Source organism: Cebus imitator, unplaced genomic scaffold, assembly GCF_001604975.1.
Source record: "Cebus imitator isolate Cc_AM_T3 unplaced genomic scaffold, Cebus_imitator-1.0 Scaffold608, whole genome shotgun sequence".
Classification (NCBI taxonomy): domain Eukaryota; kingdom Metazoa; phylum Chordata; class Mammalia; order Primates; family Cebidae; genus Cebus; species Cebus imitator.
Window position 1 is genome coordinate 196,123 of NW_016107923.1, and position 21,745 is coordinate 217,867.

A 21,745-nucleotide genomic window follows, 5' to 3' on the forward strand; every position below is an offset into this window, starting at 1 on the left:
TTTGGAGTCAATACTTCATTTGATTTAGTTCCTCAATCCTTTTCCACTACCCTTCTCCCATTCCCCTCCTCTTACCCTATTCTTCCTTTTTCCTCTTCTCCTTACCCCTCTCTTCCTTCCCTCTTCCCATATCCCTACTTCTCCCCGTTTCCTCTTCATCCCTCCCTTCCCCTTTTTATCTGTTCCTTCCTCTTCTTACTTCTTGCCTCTTAGTACTTTGAGGTGACTACCAGCAGTTCCTTATGAAGTTTGTGATGTAGTGAGTGTGGGTAAAGAAATATAGCTCGTGAGTTGCTATAGGCCAGATCTTGAAGGTCCTTGTGTTGACACACTTTTTCCTTAAGTTACGGGAAGATTTTAAAGTAGAGAAGTAGTCTCGTCTGATTTGTGCTTTAAAAGATCACTTCAGTTGAGGCTGTAGTGAGCTGTGATTGTGCCACTGTACTCCTGCTTGGATCATAGAGCAAGACCTTGTCTAAAACAAACAAACAAAAACACGACAAAAAGAAATTTGATCGCACCTGTAATCCCAGCACCTTGGGAGGCGAAGACAGGTGAATCATTTGAGGCCAGGAGTTTGAACCTGGCAACAAAGCGAGACCACAGTCTCTACAAGAACTAATTAATTAATTAAAATAAAGGATCACTGGAGAAACTTTTTTTTTTGAACTTATAAACTTTTTATTCGCCAGCTTTCTGATTTTTTTTTTAACCATTTATTTATTTTATTGCATTTTAGATTTTGGGGTACATGTGAAGAACATGCAAGATTGTTGCATAGGTACACACGTGGCAGTGTGATTTGCTGCCTTCCTCCCCATCACCTACATCTGGCATCTCTCCCCTTGCTATCTCTCCCCAGCTCCCCACCCCCCACCGTCCCTCCCCTATTTCCCCCCAACTGACCCCAGTGTGTAGTGCTTCACTGGAGCAACTTTTAGGGAGGATGGATGGTTTGAAGGATACCAGCAGCAACAGGGAGACAGTAATATATATATATATATATTTTTGACTCACTCTGTCACCCAGGTTGGAGTGCAATGGTGTGATCTTGTCTTACTGCAACCTCTGCCTCCTGAGTTCAAGTGATTCTCCTGCCTCAGCCTCCCGAGTAGCTGGGGTTACAGGCACGTGCCACCACACCTGGCTGATTTTTGTATTTTTAGTTCAGACAGGGTTTTACTATGTTGGCCAGGCTGATTGAACTCCTGACCTCAGGTGATCCACTCACCTTGGCTTCCCAAAGTGCTGGGATTACAGTCGTGAGCCACTGTGCCCTGCTTAGACAGTAAATTTTTATGAAAGAGTGGTTTAGGGGGCCAATTTGGCTGGTGCATTTGAAAGCTGCCTTTAGAAAGCAAGCACATATTAATGACATCAAATGTTTTAGGGGATTAAATGCCTGATGAACATCAACTCACTCACTCCCCTCCCAACCCCTTTCGAACTGCCACTGTGGGAAAATCACTTAAGAGGCTATTGTGGATATCCAGGCCAGAGATTATGATAGCAGGAACAAAAAGGGCAGCAGTAAGAATAAGAACAGGAAGATAGTAGAAAATAGACTAATCATAACCCGGTCTCATTGACACATACGGAGGGCAGTGAATCTAAAGTGGCTTCCTGGTTTGGGACTCAGGAAGTTTTCATCGGACAAGGAAAGCCAGAATGGAGGAGGTTGTTTGGGGTAGTTGGTTGGAAGGAGACAAAAGATTAGCTAGTGATAGGGCAAAGGATCACTAATCAGAGTAGAATAATTTTTTCTTGAGGCAAGGCAGTTGTGGAGAGAAGGAATCATACAGGACGTCAAGTGGGATGTGTGGGAGCAGGCAGTGTAACTACCCAATGGGTTCACCTTGCCTGCTGCCTAGACAGAGCTGATTTATCAAGACAAGGAAATTGCAATGGAGAAAGAGTAATTCACGCAGAGCCAGCTGTGCTTGAGACTGGAGTTTTATTACTCATATCAGTCTCCCTGAGCACTGGGTGACTGAAATTTCTAGGAATAATTTGGTGGGTAGGGGCTCAGGAAGTGGGGAGTGTTGATTGGTTGAGTTGGATAAGGAATCATAGGGGGTTCTAAGTGAGTTTTTCTTGCTATCTTCTGTTCCTGGGTGGGATCGCAGAACTGGTTGGGGAAGATTACTGGTCTGAGTGGTGTAAGTGAAACTGAGAAAGTTCCCCTATCCCCCTGGCAGGGCATACCACAGGGAGAATGGTTCCTTTCTTCAGTGCCCCATGCTTAAACCTCTAGGGGGAGCATGCATACGGGCAGGCTGTGGGGCTGCGACCCCTTGGCAACGTCTAGAAGTAACTGTAACATTTGGCAGGAGTGCCTCCCCTCACCTAGGTCCCTGAGCACAGACCCAAAAGGTAGAGCCCTAGCCAGAGACCTGCCTTTCTCTACCCAGCACTTCGCTGCCCACCCCCTCCTGTATCATAAGCTGGTGCATCTGAATGCAGGGTCTGCAAAATACATGAAGCACTGATCTTAGGTTTTACAACCATGATGTTATTCCTGGGAGCAATTTGGAGAGGTTCAGACTCTTGCAGCTGGAGGCTGCATGGCCCCTAAGCTGTAATTTCTAATCTTGTAGCTAATTTGTTAGTCCTGCAAAGGCCGACTGGTTCCCAGGTAAAACGGCTTTTTTTGGGGGTGGGGGAGGTGGAAGGAAAGGGCTATTATCAATTTTGTATCAGAGTTAAACTATAAACTAAATTCCTTCCCAAGGTTAGTTCGGCCTACACCCAGGAATGAACAAGGACAGCTTAAAGGTAAGAAGAAAGATGGAGTCAGTTAAGTCTGATCTCTTTCACTGTCATAATTTCCTCACTTACAATTTTTGCAAAGGCAGTTTCCATAGTACCCTGTTTCCTGCAGTCTGCCTTCCTTCCTTCCCTTTTTTTCTTATCAAAGTTATGTATGTACACAGTTATGTATAAATAAGACATGTAGCATATCATATATAATGTATTACTTATAAATAATATATTTAACAATTACACATGCATTAAAAATAACATAATATACCATTTATATTAACATATTACTTGATTATATTAAATATAACTAAATGTTATATTAATAGCTTATTATATATCATTTATACATTATAGAAATATATATAGCACAGAAGGGCTTAAGATAAATAATAGTCCCCTGATGTATCATGTCCTACCCCTACCCCCGTCTCTAGAAGCAACATCTTTGAACCCTTTGGGGAATTTTTCTGGTGTGCATATCCCTACCAGTAGACTTTATTTATTTATTTATTTACAGATGGGGCCTTGCTATGTTGTCTAGGTTGGTCTTGAACTCCTGGCCATCCTCCTTCCTCGGCCTCCCAAAGTGCTGTGCTTATAGGCATGACCCACCACTTCCAGCCCTAGACATCCTGTTTTAAACAAGTGGGAAGATGAATGTGTGTGTTAAAATTCTCGATGAATCCCTGGTTTCAGCAATAAATAATTTCTAGAGCATTTGCTATGTGGAAGACACAGTTCTAAGCGTTTTGGATGTATTAGACATTTAATTACAAACTGGATTGCAAGGATTAACAATAAAAAGCAGGAAGGCAAAGACAATGCTCGACCTTCCCGGTCAAAAACCATTACCGGTAACCAGCAGTAAAAACGGGGAGCTCAGAGGCACTGAAATTGCCACCGGCTCCTTTAATTCTCCATAGCGGATGGGTGAGGCCAGGTCCACCCACATTAAAGAGGCTGAGTGCTCCCATCGCCCCGCCCGCGGCGCGGAGCCAGAGCCGAGGCCATGTGACGATGAAACAGCCGGCACTCTGGCTTTCCCGGAGCAGTCTCTATGGTATTCTTCCCAGCCCGCCCGTCCCTTTGGTAGCGACAGTCACGTGACAGACTCCGGGTTTACGGCAGGTGCCCACGTGATCCTGGCCTGCAGTCGGGTGGCTGCGGTGAGGTACCTGGGTTCCTGAAGGGCGGGCGGTTAGGTTTTAACCACCGTCGCCGCCGGCGGACTCTCCTGAGTTGCCGGGCTAGGAAACAACGGCTCAGCTGAGGCGTTCACCGCTTAGTGCCTACGTCAAGGGTCAGCTCTTTCTGCTGCCTCCGCGGTCCCCAATTCTTTGCGGGTGAAGTTACCTTTGGGTTTCGAGACCTTGGGGCCTGAGGCCCAAACTTGGGACGAACCCTTAGCTCACCTCTCTTTTCCTGTCATTCTCTAACTCTTACTTTGTACCACCGAATTACTTGGCCTTTGAGCTAGCCAGCGCGGCCGTGCCTTGAGGCCAGGTTCGGGGCGATAAAGGTAACCGTGGGGAAGGCGGCCCCCCAGTGGACAAAGGCGGAGGCAAGAATAGAGCAGTCCTGAGGGCCGTAGGCGATGAGAATAGGCGGTTGAGGGGTGAACAAGAAAACAAACAACCCCCCCCTCCCCCCAAAGAGTACTGAAGATTTAGAAGGGACTGGAAAAGACTTGTTGCGCAATGGAGGACTCTGACTCCGAGAAAAAGATGGAGAAAGAAAATCTGGGGCCGAGAATGGATCCTCCTCTAGGGGAACCGGAAGGATCGCTTGGGTGGGTGAAGGGTATTATGTCAAACCTGGAAGTGGGGGTGTTCTAATTGAGGAGAGTATTGTGAATTAGAAAACTTCTCCCCACCCCACAATGATAAATTGCTTCGATATACCAGTAGTGTTGATCGGTGGTATGCTTTTGACAACAGGATAAACTGGAAAGCAAATTGGTGCTAACTGGGCAGAAACAACCCTTGGGAAGGGGCTGATATTCCTGGTGGTGGTGCTGGGGGAGTGGTCTGATTAAAGCAGTCGAGTTGCTTTGAATTATCAGTAAAGGAGATTTCCTGTCACCAGTTTGGGGATAGACTAGGAAGAAGATTTGCATTTCCAGGTCAGAGAGCAGTGGTTTTGAGGGTGCTTTCTGTGCCAGTTTGTACCTGAATTTGAGACTTGTGTTATATGTACCTGTGCCTGTGATGAGTGAAATAGGGGTTGGAAGGACAGCTGAAGGACTAAAAAGATGCTTCTAGATTTTAACAATAGGAGGCTGAATGTTTTTTAGAAATAGAGGATATTCGATATTCAATCCTCAAATAGAGGATATTCAATATACTCTTACATTTTAGAAATAGAGGATATTGTTTGATTCATTAAAGCAGCTGCGTTGCTTTAAGATGATGAAAAATTGAATCTTGAATTTTAATGGCTCATTTGTATTCCTAAATAAATCTTTCTAGGCCCTATCTCTTGAGCTTCTATTTAGGAGATAGGAAGCATAAACACAGTTTTATAATTTAAGAAAATGGGGCCTCTATTCATCTGAGGTCCTCCACACAACTGTTGTTGTACTGAACATGCTTTTTGTACCTCCACGTTTATTTATATTTCATTAATTTCAATTTCTAAGGGAATTGGATCATGGAAACTGTCTTTTGGTTTATATCTGCAGGTGGGTGCTACCAAATACAGCCATGAAGAAAAAGGTAAGACTGTTAGATACATCAAAACTATGCAGGTAAAGGTAAGAAGTTGATATTCAGGAACTTTGTGATATATATATATATATATATATACACATACATACACACACCATCTTTTCTGGACTATTGCAGGAGCCTTCTATGTGATCTCTGTGACTCTCTTCCCCTTTTATGTTATGAAATTTAATTTTTCTAATATGGAAATCTGATTGAGTCATCCACATACTTAAGAACCTTTAGTAACTTCTCTAAGCCCATGGAATAAAATCCAAATGACTTCATGGCCCTTTAAAAATCTGTTACTGACCAAACCCTCTGCCACACGTATGCACCCTATCACAGCCATACAGAATTTACTTTTCTCCAGATTTACAAATCAATTTGTACTTTGTGTAAGCCATATACCACACATTGTCCAGGCCTCTGTCTGCACGTTTATTTTTAACCTAACTCAAATGTTACCACTAAAAGGTCTTATGTGAAGTCTTTAGATGGAATTGGACACACCTTCCTTTGTGCTCTCATAGTGCTGTGCCCCACATTGGGGTTTAGGCAGAATTGCTAAGAGTGTAGCTCAAGCTAATTTCTTAACCTTTTGGGGCTTCAGTTTCTTCATTTGTAAAATGGTAGTAATAATATTAACTGTATCATAGGATTGTTGTGACGTTTAAATGAGTAAATGCCTATAGAACACTTTGATCATTATCTAACATGATTAGCCTTGGTAAATCTTTCATAGGGTATTGAAAGAGGTACATTTTATAAATTAAAAACCAAAGGAAATATATTTAGCCTTAGCTTCATCTAATAATTCAGTTCTGTAACTACAGCTTGCTAAGGGAATGTTCTTGATGAGCCTGTCCGAAGTTGCTTTCATCAAAAATGCCTTAATATACCAGAAATTTCTACATGAATAAGAACAAAAATTAGCTTGATTTAATCATTCTGCATGGTATACATATATCAGAACTCTTATAGTACCCCCTAAATATATACAATTATTGTTTTTCCATTAAAATTTTAAAGAACACAAGCAAACTTTTTGTGGCAACTTTAGACTGGCTCAGCAGTAACATTTTGTTAGTAAGATAAAGTTACATAAATTGTTAGATTAAATCAAGCCTGAGTATAGTATATTTTCATCAATACTCCTTATATTTGTAATTAGAAATTTTTATGAAATATCTTGGGATTGAAGGTAGAACATAAATTCCCTTCATTTGAAAAGCAAGGTAAGGCTGGGCACTGTGGGTCATGCCTGTAATCCCAGCACTGTGGAAGGCTGAGACTGACAGATTACTTGAGGCCAGGAGTCCAAGATGAGTCTGACCAACATGGCAAAACCCTGTCTGTACTAAATATACAAAAAAAAATTAGCTAGGCATGGTGGTGCACGCCTGTAATCCCAGCTACTCAGGTGGGGTGGCTGAGGCATGAGAATCACTTGAACCGGGGAGGCAGAGGTTGCAGTGAGCCAAGATCATGTCTTTGCACTTCAGCCTGGATGATAGAGAAAGACTTGGTCTCAAAAAGAAAAAAAGAAAAAAGACAACAAAAACAAGGTAATTAGAACTATATTTCATAAATTCTAGATGTGAAAGGACTCTCCAAAGTCACTTTACTAAATTCCCTTTTAGTACGAAAGTATAGAGCATCTTTGACAAGGTCTCTCTGTGTGAGATGCCGACATTCATAGGAAGGCTGCTTACCTTCGTGAGGCTACCCTTTCCCTTGGACAATTCTCACTGTCAGATACTCTTTTGCTTTATATATTTGTTTTGATATCTTGCTTGTTCTTTTGATGTACATGCTTTGAGCATCTGTTATGTTAGGCATTGGAGGTACCAGGGGACTCTGCCCTTCAGGAGCTTACAGTCTTCTGAGAAAGAGACAGACCCCCACAAAATAAGTGATTGCAATGCATCATAGTCTTTGCAAGGAAATAACAGTGCCATGGCAGGACAGAAGACACTTGAATCAGTCTAAAGCATTAGACTCAGAAAAGCTTCTTGAGAAAATGATTACTGAACCAAGTCTTGAAGGATAACTACAATTTAGCTGAAAGAAGAAAGGAGAATAAACAGCTAACTGTCAGAGAGTACTGCACGAAACAACGGCACAGATGCAGGACCTCCCAGAGGACTGGGAACAGTCAGAGGGACTACCAGCAGTTCAGTTAAGTGTGGCTGTAAGCTATAAGTTCCAGGCCAAGAGCGACAGGAGATGAGGGATGAGAAGTAAATAGACTAGATCAAGGAGGGTCTTATATGTAGTCTCAGGACTTCATCCTGCAGGCCATGGGAAGGTTTTGAGAAGAAAAAGGAGGGACAGAGTAATACATGGAACAAGAGCATAGAGGTAAATGGAAGGGATGAAATCAAGGGCACAGGTGGAAAAGTTGACCTTGAGCAAAAGGAGGAAGAGCTTTCAGTTATATTGCAATCCTTTGCTAGGTAATTCCATTAATAAAACATTGAATTATGAGAGAACAGTGTTTAGCTTCTTCTAATGTGGTATTTCTCTACTCTTTCTGAACATATTAACAGCGCGTGTTAGTAGCATAAATTCACTGTAATTCTCTCACCTAAAGGATGTTTGTCCTGTGATAGGTAGGTGCCTGGCTCCTGGAATTCTAAGTATCTCTGCATTTACCATTGGTTGAGAAGAGTTTAGTTCTAAATATCCACACCAGGTTGTTGATACTGTCATTTCGGGAAAATATAAAATCCAGGAGACAAATAAATCCCTTTAGACTTGATTTGCTCTAGATTGTTAACTTGTTTCCTTTCTTTTTCCCTACTTTGTCCTTAGGTGCTGTTGATGGGTAAAAGTGGGTCTGGTAAGACCAGCATGAGGTCTATTATCTTTGCAAATTATATTGCCAGAGACACACGTCGCCTTGGCGCAACAAGTAAGATGTTTTATCTTATTGTAAAGTCAGGTGATCTTAACTATTAATAATCTGCATAACACACTTGGTTGCAGTAGCTTGGGGATGCAGAGAGGTTGAGGGATTTGTTATGGAGCATGTTTACGCTTTTTGCGTTCGTTCTCAGAGAGGTGTGGCCTAATTCCAGTTAACTACTGCTTTTTCTCTTGGGGGAGGTTCTTTTCTTTCTAGGTTGTTTATGAAGTAGATTGCCCTTGTCCAACTTTTTGTTTATCCTGCTATTTCTTAAACAAGCATTGTTTGTTCGTCTTGGAGGGGAGAGTATTTTTAACTGTTGTACAAAGGGAAATCCATAGGTATTAACAAGCATAACAGTAAAATATTCTAAGATTTTTTTAAAGCAGTAGTTACACCTTATCGTCGTTAAAAGGTAAATTACAGTGGTGGGAAGGAAAGAGGTTAACCTGGTTGGTACTCTGCTATTTCTTTTCCTGGATACACATAGATGATCTGATTAGAGTTTTGGCTCTGACTTGGGGAATATGTTATTGCCTTTTATAGTTTGAGTGTTAGAATAGACTAATTAGGCTGCCATGGACAGTGAATGTAGGATCCTGGGAGAGCCCTTCTGTCTCTGGGTTGTACTGCCATTTCATTCTGCAGCATCCAAGCATTTCTGGATTCTGCATTAGTCCTTGATTTTTAGGAGCAGGCCACCCATTACTCTATACAGTTTCTGAAGTTTCAAGAACAACAACATTTTAAAAACACATTATGTTTCAGACCCTAGGAAATAAAGGGAGAGGAAACCTCATTTCTGTTCTTACGGTACTTGGAGTGTAAGTGTAGACTTTCATAATTGGGGCAGCTTTGATGACTAGAAAACTGTTTCTTGAATGTATATATATATTTTTTTTACATGGAGTCTTGTGCCCTTTTGTCTGGGCTGGAGTGCAGTGGTGCAGTGCTACCTCCTGGGTTCAGGCGATTCTTATGCCTCAGCCTCACGAGTACCTGGGATCACAGGCACCCACAACCACACCTGGCTAATTTTTGTATTTTTACCAGAGACAGGCTTCACCACGTTGGCCAGGCTGATCTCTAACTCCGGACGTCAAGTGGTCTGCCCACCTTGGCCTCCCAAAGTGCTGGCATTATAGATGTGAGCCATCGTGACTGGCCTATTTCCCGTTTTCTTCTGTTAGCTTATTCTCTTTCTGTTCTCTTAAGCCGCTAAAAATATTTGAGGATAGTCAGTGTCTCAGTTTGTCCTAGCTATCTGTTGCCTCACAAATCTTTTTTTTTTTTTTTTTGAGACTGAGTCTTGCTCTGTCATCCAAGCTGGAGTGCAGTGGTATGATCTCGGCTCACTGCAACCTCCACGTCCCGGTTCAAAGGATTCTCCTGCCTTAGCCTCCCAAGTAGCTGGGACTGCAGGTGTGTACCACCACATCCAGCTAATTTTTTTTATTTTTAGTACAGACGGGGTTTCACCATGTTGGCCAGGCTTGGTCTCGAAATCCTGATCTCAGATGATCTGCCTGCCTCGCCTCGGCCTCCCAAAGTGTTTGGACTATAGGTGTGAGCCAACATCCTTGGCCATCTTGCCTCACAAATCATGTCTTCCTTAAGTCAAGCATGTCCAGCTCTTCCATCTATTTCTCTTTTGACATATTTTGAAACATTTTTAAGGATGTGTTCAACTTGTCTACATTTTTCTTAAGGTACTGAGACTTGAATGCAGGTGGAGTCTGATCAGGACAGAGTGGGCCTATCACATCTCTTATCCTGGACATTGCATTGCTGTTAGCATGGTCTAACACGTATCTTCCTTTTTTGGAGTAACTTTTATTATGCAGAGTCTTACCAAAAAACCCAATTCCCTTTCATGTATGTTGTTATTAAAACACATACTCTTCTGACTCTTGTGCATTTACTATTTTGAATCAAAGAATACATGCTTATTTCTATTAAATCATTTAGTTTTGTTTTAGCCCATCATACGTTCCTGTACCCTTTGTTTGTTAACTGTGAAATCCAGAACGAGTCCAATCTTTTTTTTTCCTTTATCCATTAAAAAAGGGATTGGATCTTATTTTCATTTTAGCTACTGATTCTCTTATCTGATATATTAGCTATCTTTCCTAACTCTAATATCTGACATATTAGCTATCTTTACTAACTCCATGCAGTTTGTGCCTTTGATGAATATCTCATCTAGTTTTCATCTAAGTTATAGGTCAAAAGTTTTGGTCAGGATAGTGTCCTATGGCCTGTCATGCCTCTACAATTGACATCTGTGACTCTGGCCTCTGGAAAGTCTACCTGTCCAAACTTCTCTCTGTCTTGATTTAATAGATTAAAACTCTGTTTCTTTCAAGTTAAATATCTGGGCCTAATTACCCTGATGGTTTCAGTAGATTAGAGAAAGCTAACAGTTATGGAACAACGGCTATTTGTCAGACTTTTGTGTACTCTTTTATTTACATTAGTTCTGATGTTAACTTCATTTTATTAGAGAATAAAAAAGGAAGTACAACTTAGAAGTTAATATCACTCCCCTAGGAAGTGTTAGAGCTGGAATGTCAATCTATGCTCTTCCTTTATTCCTTATGCTACATTCTGTCTAGCTTACCTTCTGCTAACAATTCCTGGTAGACTTACTTTTCTTTCTGTTTTAAATTCTGCACACTTTGTTGAAGCACCTTTTTTCTGGTCCAGCTGCTGTTGATGTTCTTATATAGCTGATCAGCAGAGTTGACTAACCCTGAGTCCAGAGAATAGTCTTGCAACCAACATTTCAGAGCTATTCAAACTGCTTAAAATAGTTTTGACATAACCTAGCAGTCTTATTGTGAACAGAACTTTGCAAATTATATGAACCCTATACATTAAGGCAAACCATTTATTCAGCAAGTATTTTTTGGAACTTTTTGTGTAGCAGGCACAAAGAACATGACAGAGCTCTTGCCCTTAAGAATATCTCAATTAAATGGGACCTTTATTACTAATACTTTGTTGGTAATTATTGTATCTCCTTACAGGTAGTGAAAGTATACTTTAAAATATTATGTTGGTCTTAAGGCTTTAGGATATCATCATTAGCTTCTCATTGCTAAAGAAATACCTGGGTTCTATTGCTAAACTTGTCATTTAGTTTGTCATTGCTAAAGAAATACCTGGGTTCTATTACTAAACTTATGGACACGTTCAGTATAGTGCATTGCTTTTTACTTGATAGTCCTCTTTATGTAGTTGCTGATTTTCTTTAAAAGTAGTAAGAGTACTTCTAAAATATTACCTTGACTTTAATGTTTTAGTGTTTTTCTAGTTTCTCATTGCTGAAAATAGTCCAGTTTTATTTTGTTAAACTTAGAGCCTACTGTGTTTTGAAATTTGAAGTAAGAATACATGATGGTGATATTATTAATTCATTAGGGGGCTGCTAAATGTATTTGTTGGAATAGTAAACTTGTCAATAAAAATTTTTATGAAGTATTTTAGTCTCAAACACTGTTGACGGCTCCAAGATTTCCTACCTTCTCAAAATTCTCTGTTCCCTTGGCTTTTATTTAATGCTCTATTACCCTGGTTTTCTTCCTTTATCTTTAATCATCCCATCCCTCTTTAAAAAAAAATCTTTATCACAGTATTTTCTTCTTTCTGCCCCGTAAGTGTGTGTCATTCCCCAAAGCTCTGTTCTTGGTTCTTTTTGGTTGTTCTTGTGACAGTAGGGTAGGAAGACTAGGAGAACTAGAAGGCCATATGTGAAAGGCATGAGACTAAAGAGGGAAGCAGGAAGTGGGAAGTTAGATCATAAAATGTATTGAAAGCCAAGTTAGGTAGTAGGAACTGAGGGTAGAGAGAGTTTTAAACAGAAGATCAATATTTTACAGGTCCCAGGGATTAGGGAAATGTTTGTTTGTTTTTTTTTTTTTTTTAAAGCAACATGAACAGATTTATATTTTATTATTTTTAATTTTCAGTTTTAATTACAAAAGTAGTACTTGTGAAAAATTCAAACGTTACAGACGCATAAAAAGCTTCTTTTCTCCCTCACTCTCAGGCCCGCTTCCTAGGGACAACCACAAATAGTAGTTTTGAGGTTATCCTTCCGTCCCTTTCTTTTCTGGATGTATACATTCATGCATATGCAGAGAGACATGGTTTTTTACTGTTTAAAGAAGAATAAAAATCTGCATTTTGGAGACATCACTCTATCTGTAATATGGAGGATAGATAGGCTGGAGGGAGGCAAAGCTAGAAACAGGTTGATCAGTTTGGAAACTATTTTAGTAGACCAGATAAGAGATGATGGGGGCTTGATTTGGGCTAGGATGATGATAGTGGATGTGGTGAGAAGCAAATGGATTTGAGATCTTTTAAGAGGCAGAGTCAATGGGACTTTCTGGTAGATTTAGGGAGAATGAGGAGGAAAAAAGTGGACTGAAGGATGAAACTGAGCTTTTGGCTTAGGCAACTGGTTGAATTCACTGAGATAGAGCAGACTGAAAGAGGAATAGATTTTGTAGGAAGAAAGGGGAGTTGATGAGTTATGTATACTTGGATACATTGAGTTTGGGATACTTGTGGTTTATTCAAATGGAGATTTGTAATATATGTTAGCAAGGTAGGAGAGAAATCTGTCCTAGAGATACCTATTTCTGAGTCATCAGTGTCCAAATGGTAAATAAAATAATACGAATAGGCTAGCTTGCCTTGGGGAAGGTGGCCAAGGATGGAGTCCTGAAGAATTCCAACATTTAAGGGACAGAAAGAAGAATAGGAGTTGTAAGGGAGGATCTGCCAGAGAAGTTGTAGGTATGATATCAGAGACCAAGAGAAGAGAATTTTTTGAGAAGAAGAGAGTAGTCAACAGTGTCATGCTGCAGAAAGTAAGACAAGGACTAAAAAGTCCACTGGATTTGGTTATGGGGCCATTGGTCACTTGATGAGAATAATTTCTATGATATGGGAGTAGAAACCTGATTTCTATCCCATGTGCCCCATGTCTAAACAATCACTGAATCCTGTCACTTCTTTTGTTATTGTCTTTCCCTTTCTCAGTAGCACTTCTTTCCATTTTTTTTTAGTACTAGACCGTATACATAGTCTTCAAATTAATAGCAGTTTGAGCACCTACTCTCTCGTAGACTCTGTTGGAAATACAAAGACATGTAAGATATGATTCCTTTTCCAAGGAGGGGGAAGTAAAGGGGAGAAGGGAAGTAGTTTGAGCACCTACTACGTGCCAGGCACTTTATGTATGATAACTCATTGAATCCTCATAGTAATCCTGTGAGGTCAATGCTATGCCTTGCCCCCCCTTCTTTTTTAATTGAAGAGGAAACTAATACTCAGAGCTTAAGTGATTTGCCCAAGGTCACACAGAGAGGTAGAGCTGATATTTGAATGAAGATTTGTTTGACTACAAAGCCGACGCTTTTTAAAATAATGCCCTGCTGCTTATGATGTAGTTTATAAGAAGATAAAATTGCACAAAAGTTAGATAGCAGTTAATTTAAGCAACAGCTTTGAGATAGTCATAGGCAAAATATCATTGGTTGATTGATTATCACAAATTGTATAGATGATAATTCCTAGACTTTGATAAATTTTCAGGATAAAATCTTTCATTATTACTCCTTGGGATTTTTAGTGCCTGGCAGAGAGTAGATGCTTAATAAATGTTTGAATGAATTCAGAGGGAGAGATGACGGTAAGTGGGGGTAGCCAGGCAGGGCTTTTAAAGGAGGTGGGATTTAGGCTGGGTCTTAAAAGATGAATATATTTTGAAAGAAAGATGGGGAGGGCTTTCCAGGTAGATGAACAGAGTAGGTGAAGAATACAGGGGAGGGAAGTATAACTCAGAGGTCGCAAACAGGCAGCCTGTATCCTGGATAAGGCCTGTAGATGTGTTTTGTTTGGCCCATGTGATGGTTTCTAAAAATGGGACTTAGTTATCAACATGTAAAAGTTTTCATAAAAATCTGGATTTCCCACTACTGCTGAAAAACCTAAAGATCTGGTAACCCCTCCATTCCTGCGTGGCAAATGAACAAGACCTTAGTAATTGCTGCTCACTCTGCTATTGCATTGGGTAGATGTTTACCCTCCATATGCGGACAACTTTGCTCATATACGTTTACTGGCCTGGCCCCTCTTAGCAAGTTTGCGACCCCTGGTGTAAGGTATTTTGGGGGTTGGGGAGGTAGTGGGGTTTGGGAGTACTGTGAATAAACCAAATTGGGCTGGAGCGAAAGGCTTTATTAACGTGGATCATTGGGGAATGTATAGGTAGATTGAAAGCCAAATTGTGAAGGACCTTGAATGCCTCCCCATAGGCATGGAGGAGCCATTGAAAGTGTTTTGAATGGGGAGTGACATGTTCAAAGTGGTGTTAAGAAGATGAGCCTGGTAGTAGTAGCCTGTAGGATGAAGTAAAAGTAAGTAAGGCTTTTTGGTGGGGAGGTCAGTTTTGGAGGTATTGTAGTAGTGTAGACATGAGGTGATAAGGGGGCTTCCCTAATGTTTGTGGTGGGTTATAAAATAAGGAATGGAATTGAGAGAAATTACAAAGGACTAGCAATGTATTGAATGTCGATAGAGGAGTCAAAAGTGGGAAAAAAATTAGGGTCATTAACTGGAAAGGAAATCAATAGCTGGAGTTCTTTTGGTTATGTTTTATGTTTGGTTTTTCTTACTGTTTTTTAAATGTGTGTGTGGCGGGGGAAGTTGGTGGGGGCAGCTGGAACAGGGAAGATCGATTAAATGGTATACATCTATTACATGTTGAAATATTAACATTAGTATTATAATTGGAGATTGTTTCTGCTCTAAGTACTAAACTACTAAAAAATAAAATGACTTACATGAGAGCCAGTTCTGTAGCTCAGGGTAGTTTAGGTGCCCACCTTGCCACTAAACCACGCTACTAAGCTGAAAATCACCTTCTTCTTGTGGCTTTGAGCATTTCACTCCACTTTGGTCCTTCTAAATTTTATGGGTTAGTGCTTTGCTTATTTTGAATTTTACGACACCCGCTATAATTACTAGTTTGTCATATTTGTCTTCCAGTTGATGTAGAACATTCTCATGTTCGATTTCTGGGAAACCTGGTATTGAACCTGTGGGATTGTGGTGGGTAAGTACTGTCTGCTTACTTGTTTGTTAAGCCAATGTCAGTAATCATGGCATCTAGTATATCAGCATGGCGAATACACCTAGAGTAACTATCATTTATAATAGATTGGTTAGAAATGACTTCAAAATTGATACTTGAGTCAATAAAGATCTCTGACTTTTATGGAATTGTGAAAATGCCCTCTGTATGTGACATATTTAAATAGCACTAATCCAAGCTTCATCTAGGTATCCATAGTTTGGGATTGATTATCCCCTTTTGTGGAGGAATAAATTAGGTTTCTGTCTCAGGCAGCCCACTGCTTAGTTCTTAGCTGTCACACCATACTTCTTTGTTCTTAGTTACAATACTTCAATAATTTTCTCCAGTCAGTCTCAATACTGTGGATCAGATGCTGAGCACATATTCTCTAGCTAAGTTACCTACTTTTTGGAAGAGTAGGAGTTCTTCCTTTTGTAAGAGAAGTATTCACCACATATTCCATGACAAATGTACACACATTGTGGATGTATGCTCATGTTGCTCCCTACTCTATGGCCATTGCCATTGCATCTTTGTGCTGAAGGAGCCGTGTGCACTGCACAGTGGATAGGAGCATAGGTTTTGGAGTTAGATTGAGGTTTGCACCTAAACTCTGTTAGCTGTGTTATCTTGGGTAGATCATTTAAACTCTCTGAGTCACAGTTTCTTCATCTGTACAGTAGTGAAGGCAATGGTACCAGCTCATAGGGTTGTTTTGATGATTAAGTTAGATGACTTATACAAAATTGCATAGCAGAGTGTCTCACAAAATAAATAGATATTGTTAGCTCAGTGTTTCCCACCTCTTCGCATAGAGCCAGCCATACAGTAGGTACTCAATGAATATTTGTTGAAAGAATAATGCAGTAGCTAAATACCCTATAAGAAAATGACTCCATTCCTGCTAGCAGACAGATCACTTAATACCCTAGCACCTATCTCCATACAAATCCTTCCTCATTATTGTTGGTTCTAATTTTCTAATCCGTGTCAAGAGATTAGTCCCTAGTCCCTTGCTTTTAGGCACTAAGATGTGATGATCTTCATTTTTACAGATAAGGCAGCTGAGGTCCAGGGAGATTATGATTCTACCAAGCTCACACAGCTAATTAATAGCAAGGTGCAAGACTAGAACCTAGGTTCCTGATTTTTTTCTCCTACTACAGGATGCTACTGTTTTCTGCTGGCCAAGTGGTAATTGAGAACTTCCTGGAAAGCAGCACTTCGCCTAAGGAGCAAATAGCAACATTCTGTTAAAAAATTACCATTAGAGTTGTTTTAATGTAGTTTAGAATATTTGACTATTGAGTTATTCATTCAGCAAATTTTCATTGAGTACTTAACACTCTGTTAGAAGCCCGGAAACTACAAAGAATAGTCACAGACATGGAACTTGCTGTCTAGGGAAGTGAATGGTATTAATGAAAAACTCACACAAACAAGTGTAATAACTTTTGGTAAGTGTTAGAAATAAGGGAAATGTATTGGTATAAGAGCCTATGCTGAGAGGATTGACCTATCAGGAGGCCATGGGCAGTTTCTGTGACGAAATATAGATTGAACTGAAATCTAAAGATACAAGCAGGAGTTAGCTAGATGAAGAGGTAGGGTAGGTAGCATCTGAGACAGTGTGAACAGCATGTGTAAAGGCCACATAGTGGATAAACCGTGTGCCACTTGAGGAATTGAGAAAAAGTCAGTGTTAGAACATAAGGAGAGGGGCAGAGAAATGGATCTGGTACAGGAGGATCAAAGGGATCTGGTAAGAAACAGAAAAGGGGCTGCACCAAATGGTTGACATGTTTTGCAAAGTTATTTTGTTGGCTCAAGTTGTGGCTCAGGAGGTTTTAAGGCCAGACTTATTTGTTATGATTTGCCCTTTAAAGCCTTAAGATTATCTTTCACATGGAGCAAGCTAACAAAAATAGGTCATAAGGAGGAGTAATTGAACTTAGGATTTGCTTACTATAGATTTCTTTTTTCTGCCAGGCAAGACACCTTCATGGAAAATTATTTCACTAGCCAGCGGGACAACATATTCCGAAATGTGGAGGTTCTGATTTATGTCTTCGATGTGGAAAGCCGCGAACTGGAAAAGGACATGCACTATTACCAGTCATGCCTGGAGGCCATTCTACAGAACTCTCCAGATGCCAAAATATTTTGCTTGGTACACAAAATGGATCTGGTACAGGAGGATCAACGCGACCTGGTAAGAAACAGAAAAAGTGTTGTACCGAATGCTTGACATGCTTTGCAGACTTATTTTGTAGAGATGTAGGTAAATTTGTATCATTTTTTGAGCAATAAAAGGTCAGCAGAAGTTTTCAAAATAAAGTTTTCTTATTTGCTTTAACAAAACACTCTTTTAAACACATTTTCAATGATAAGGGAAATATATTATTTATTAGTATATAGTTTTCAGAATTAAGTAAAGAGTCTGTCCAAGTGATCTCCTCACTAAGCAGCATTTATTTATTTTAAAAATATATTTGCTGCCCCAGTTTTATTGTGCTTCAAAGCAGGGAGCTATTGTCAAGGTTAAGACCCACTAGGAGTGAGATGAAGAGAGGTTGCTGCTTTCATTAGGTTGACTTAGGAAACTGGTATGTACCAGTTCAAGTGCCAACCACAGTGTGTTAGGCACTATGCCAGGTCCCTCATAATTGCACTAATATAGTAGATTTCTCTTTTCTGACATAGGAGTTAGTATACACAAATTTAAACCAGACAAGACACAGTAGGGGGTAATGTCACCAAAATAGTGAAGTAGGAGATACCAGTCTTCATCGCTCTACAAAAAAACAAATATAGATAGCTATCCACATACCAAAAGAGCCCCAAGAAGGCTCAAAGGCCCATTATAGGAAGGCATAGTAGAATGAGTAAACTTTTGCTTAGCTGTGAGACTCCAGGACTGACAAATCATGTAGTCTATCTTCAGTTTGCTCAATATAAAATAAGAGGATTGGATTTTAAGGTCTAAGCTGAAAGAGAAGATCCTCCTCTATTTCTAAGGGTATAACACTAAGGAAAGCAGTTTTAGGACATGCTGGTCATACAGAAGAATACAGTTTCTCTTTGAGTTGCAGTATAAGAATCTAAGGAAATCCTTTAATGAAAGGATTTTTTGGTCATAGCTGCAATAAGGAATACTTTTTTATATGACTGGTTACAGGATTGTCTCCACTGGCTATTCCAGTGTTTTGGTATTCATAGGTTAGCTTATAGGCTTTCAAAAACCATTTGAACGGTTCCATATTTGACTCAGAAAACTGTTTTTGATTATTTAGTGTCTTTTTAGCTCTTTTTACCTCACCTTCTGTCATTATTAATTACTATTTAATACCTAATAACTAATACAGTTTTAATTCAGCAGAAAATCATGTATGTAGCTTGGGTCTTGAGTTTGTGAGGGCCTTGTTACTGCCTTTGTTGCTCTTGCTGTTTTACTCTCCTTTTTTTAAAAAAATCACTTTATTTCCTAGTCAAAATTATAGTAGAAAAACTTACGGCATATCAATAAATGAGCTCCTTTAAATATTTACAAGTATTTTATTCACTTTTAATTTTGTGGTTTTTTTTAGTATTTTTATTTTATTATTTCAATAGCTTTATGTGTGGTTTTTGCTTACATGGATGAATTGTGCTGTGGTCAAGTCTGGGCTTTTAGTGTATTCATCACTTGAATAGTGTACGTTATACCCAATAGGTAATTTCTCTTTCCTCATCTCCCCCTCCATTCCTTCCCATTTCTGTGTCTCCAGTGTCCAGTATACCACTCTGTATGCCTTTGTGTACCCATAGCTTAGCTCCCACTTATAAGCAAGAACATGCACTATTTGATTTTCCATTCCTGAGTTATAAACAGAGATAGTTTGACTTCCTTTTTTCAATTTGGATCCCATTTATTTCTTTCTCTTGCCTGATTGCTCTGGCTAGGACTTGTAGGACTATGTTGAATAGAAGTGGTAAAAGTGTGGCTGGGTGCGGTGGCCCACTCCTTTAATCCTAGCACTTTGGGAGGCCCAGGCAGGTGGATCACCTGAGGTCGGGTGCTCGAGACAAGCCTGACCAACGTGGAGAAACCCCGTCTCTACTAATAATACAAAAATTAGCTACTCGAGAGGCTGAGGCATGAGAATTGCTTGAACCTGGGAGGTGGAGGTTGCAGTGAGCTGAGATCACGCCATTGCACTCCAGCCTGGGTGACAGAGCGAAACTCCACCTCAAAAAAGAAAAAAAAAAGTGGTAAAAGTGGGTATAATTGTCTTTTTCCAGTTCTTAGGGGAAATGCTTTAATCTTTTCCCCATTCATTATGATGTTGGCTGTGGATTTCTCAGAAAGGGCTCTTATTATTATTTTTTATTATACTTTAAGTTCTGGGGTACACATTGTAGAACGTGCAGGTTTGGTACATAGGTATACACATGCCATGATGATTGGCTGCATCCATCACACCATCATCTACATTAGGTGTTTCTCCTAGTGCTATCCCTCCCCTACTCCCCCATCCCCCAACAGGCCCCGGGGTGTGATGTTCCCCTGCCTGTGTCCATGTGTTCTCATTGTTCAACACCCACTTAATGAGTTAGAACATGCGGTGTTTGCTTTTCTGTTCTTGTGTCAGTTTGCTGAGAATGATGGTTTCCAGCTTTATCCATGTCCCTGGAAAGGACATGAACTCATCCTTTTTTATGGCTGCATAGTATTCCATGATGCATATATGCCACATTTTCATTATCCATCTATCATTGATGGGCATTTGAGTTGGTTCCAGGTCTTTGCTATTGTGAACAGTGCTGCAATAAAATACATGTCCATGTGTCTTTATAATAGGATGATTTATAATTCTTTGGGTATATACTCAGTAATGGGATTGCTGAGTCAAATGCTATTTTTAGTTCTAGATCCTTGAGGAATCACCACACTGTCTTCCACAATGGTTGAACTAATTGACACTCCCACCAACTATATAACGTGTTCCTATTTCTCCACATCCTCTCCAGCATCTGTTTTTTCCTGACTTATTAATGATCACCATTCTAACTGGCATGAGATGGTATCTCATTGTGGTTTTGATTTGCATTTCTCTAATGACCAGTGATGATGAGCTTTCTTTCATATGTTTGTTGGCTGCATAAATGTCTTGTTTTGAGAAGTGTCTGTTCATATCCTTTGTCCACTTTTTGATGGGGTTGTTTTTTTCTTGTAAATTTGTTTAAGTCTTTGTAGATTCTGGTTACTAGTCCTATGTCAGATGGGTAGATTGCAAAAATTTTCTCCCATTTTGTAGGTTGTCTGTTTACTCCGATGATAGTTTCTTTTGCTGTGCAGAAGCTCTTTAGTTTAATTAGGTCCCATTTTTCTATTTTGGCTTTTGTTGCCATTGCTTTTGGTGTTTTATTCATGAAGTCTTTGCCTAGGTATTACCTAGGTTTTCTTCTATGGTTTTTATGGTTTTAGGTCTTATGTCTAAATCTTTAATCTGTCTTGAGTTAATTTTTGTATAAGGTGTGAGGAAGAGGTCCCGTTTCAACTTTTTCCATATGGCTAGCCAGTTTTCCCAACACCATTTATTAAAGAAAGAATCCTTTCCCCGTTACTTGTTTTTGTCAGGTTTGTCAAAGATCAGATGGTTGTAGATGTGTGGCATTCTTCTGAGGCCTCTGTTCTGTTCCGTTGGTCTATATATCTGTTTTGGTACCAGTACCATGCTGTTTTGATTACTGTAGCCTTAGAGTATACTTTGAAGTCAAGTAGTGTCATGCCTCTAGCTTTGTTCTTTTTGCTTAAGATTGTCTTGGCTATGTGGGCTGTTCTTTGGTTCCACATGAAATTTAAGGTGTTTTTTTCCAATTCTGTGAAGAAAGTCAATGGTAGCTTGATGGGGATAGCGTTGAATCTACAGATTACTTTGGGTAGTATGGCCATTTTCATGATATTGATTCTTCCTGTTCATGAGCATGGAATGTTTTTCCATTTGCTTGTGTCCTCTCTTATTTCCTTAAGCAGTGGTTTGTAGTTCTCCTTGAAGAGGTCCTTCATATCCCTTGTAAGTTTTATTCCTAAGTATTTAATTCTCTTTGTAGCCATTGTGAATGGGAGTTCACTTATGATTTACCTCTCTATTATTGGTGTATAGGAATGCTTGTGATTTCTGCACATTGATTTTGTATCCTGAGGCTTCACTGAAGTTGCTTATCAGGTTAAGG

General features: G+C 39.9%; 1 protein-coding gene across 5 annotated transcripts in view; it reads left to right on the forward strand.

The window, feature by feature from the left end:
* Nucleotides 1–3,754: 3,754 nt before the first annotated feature.
* The window catches only part of RRAGB (Ras related GTP binding B), a 42,926-nt gene continuing 24,935 nt past the window's right edge, over nucleotides 3,755–21,745 (forward strand). Inside the window, exons 1-6 of one of the 5 annotated variants that reach the window (XM_037734364.1) lie at nucleotides 3,755–3,823; nucleotides 5,444–5,477; nucleotides 8,286–8,385; nucleotides 13,458–13,541; nucleotides 15,442–15,508; nucleotides 17,519–17,741. In XM_037734364.1, the coding sequence (XP_037590292.1) occupies nucleotides 5,466–5,477; nucleotides 8,286–8,385; nucleotides 13,458–13,541; nucleotides 15,442–15,508; nucleotides 17,519–17,741 (486 nt within the window). In that variant the 5' untranslated portion in view covers nucleotides 3,755–3,823; nucleotides 5,444–5,465. Of the gene's footprint in view, nucleotides 3,824–3,865; nucleotides 4,553–5,443; nucleotides 5,478–8,285; nucleotides 8,386–13,457; nucleotides 13,542–15,441; nucleotides 15,509–17,518; nucleotides 17,742–21,745 lie in introns of those variants that run through there. The other 4 variants (XM_017516880.2, XM_037734363.1, XM_017516881.2 and 1 more) reach the window with 4 other exon arrangements.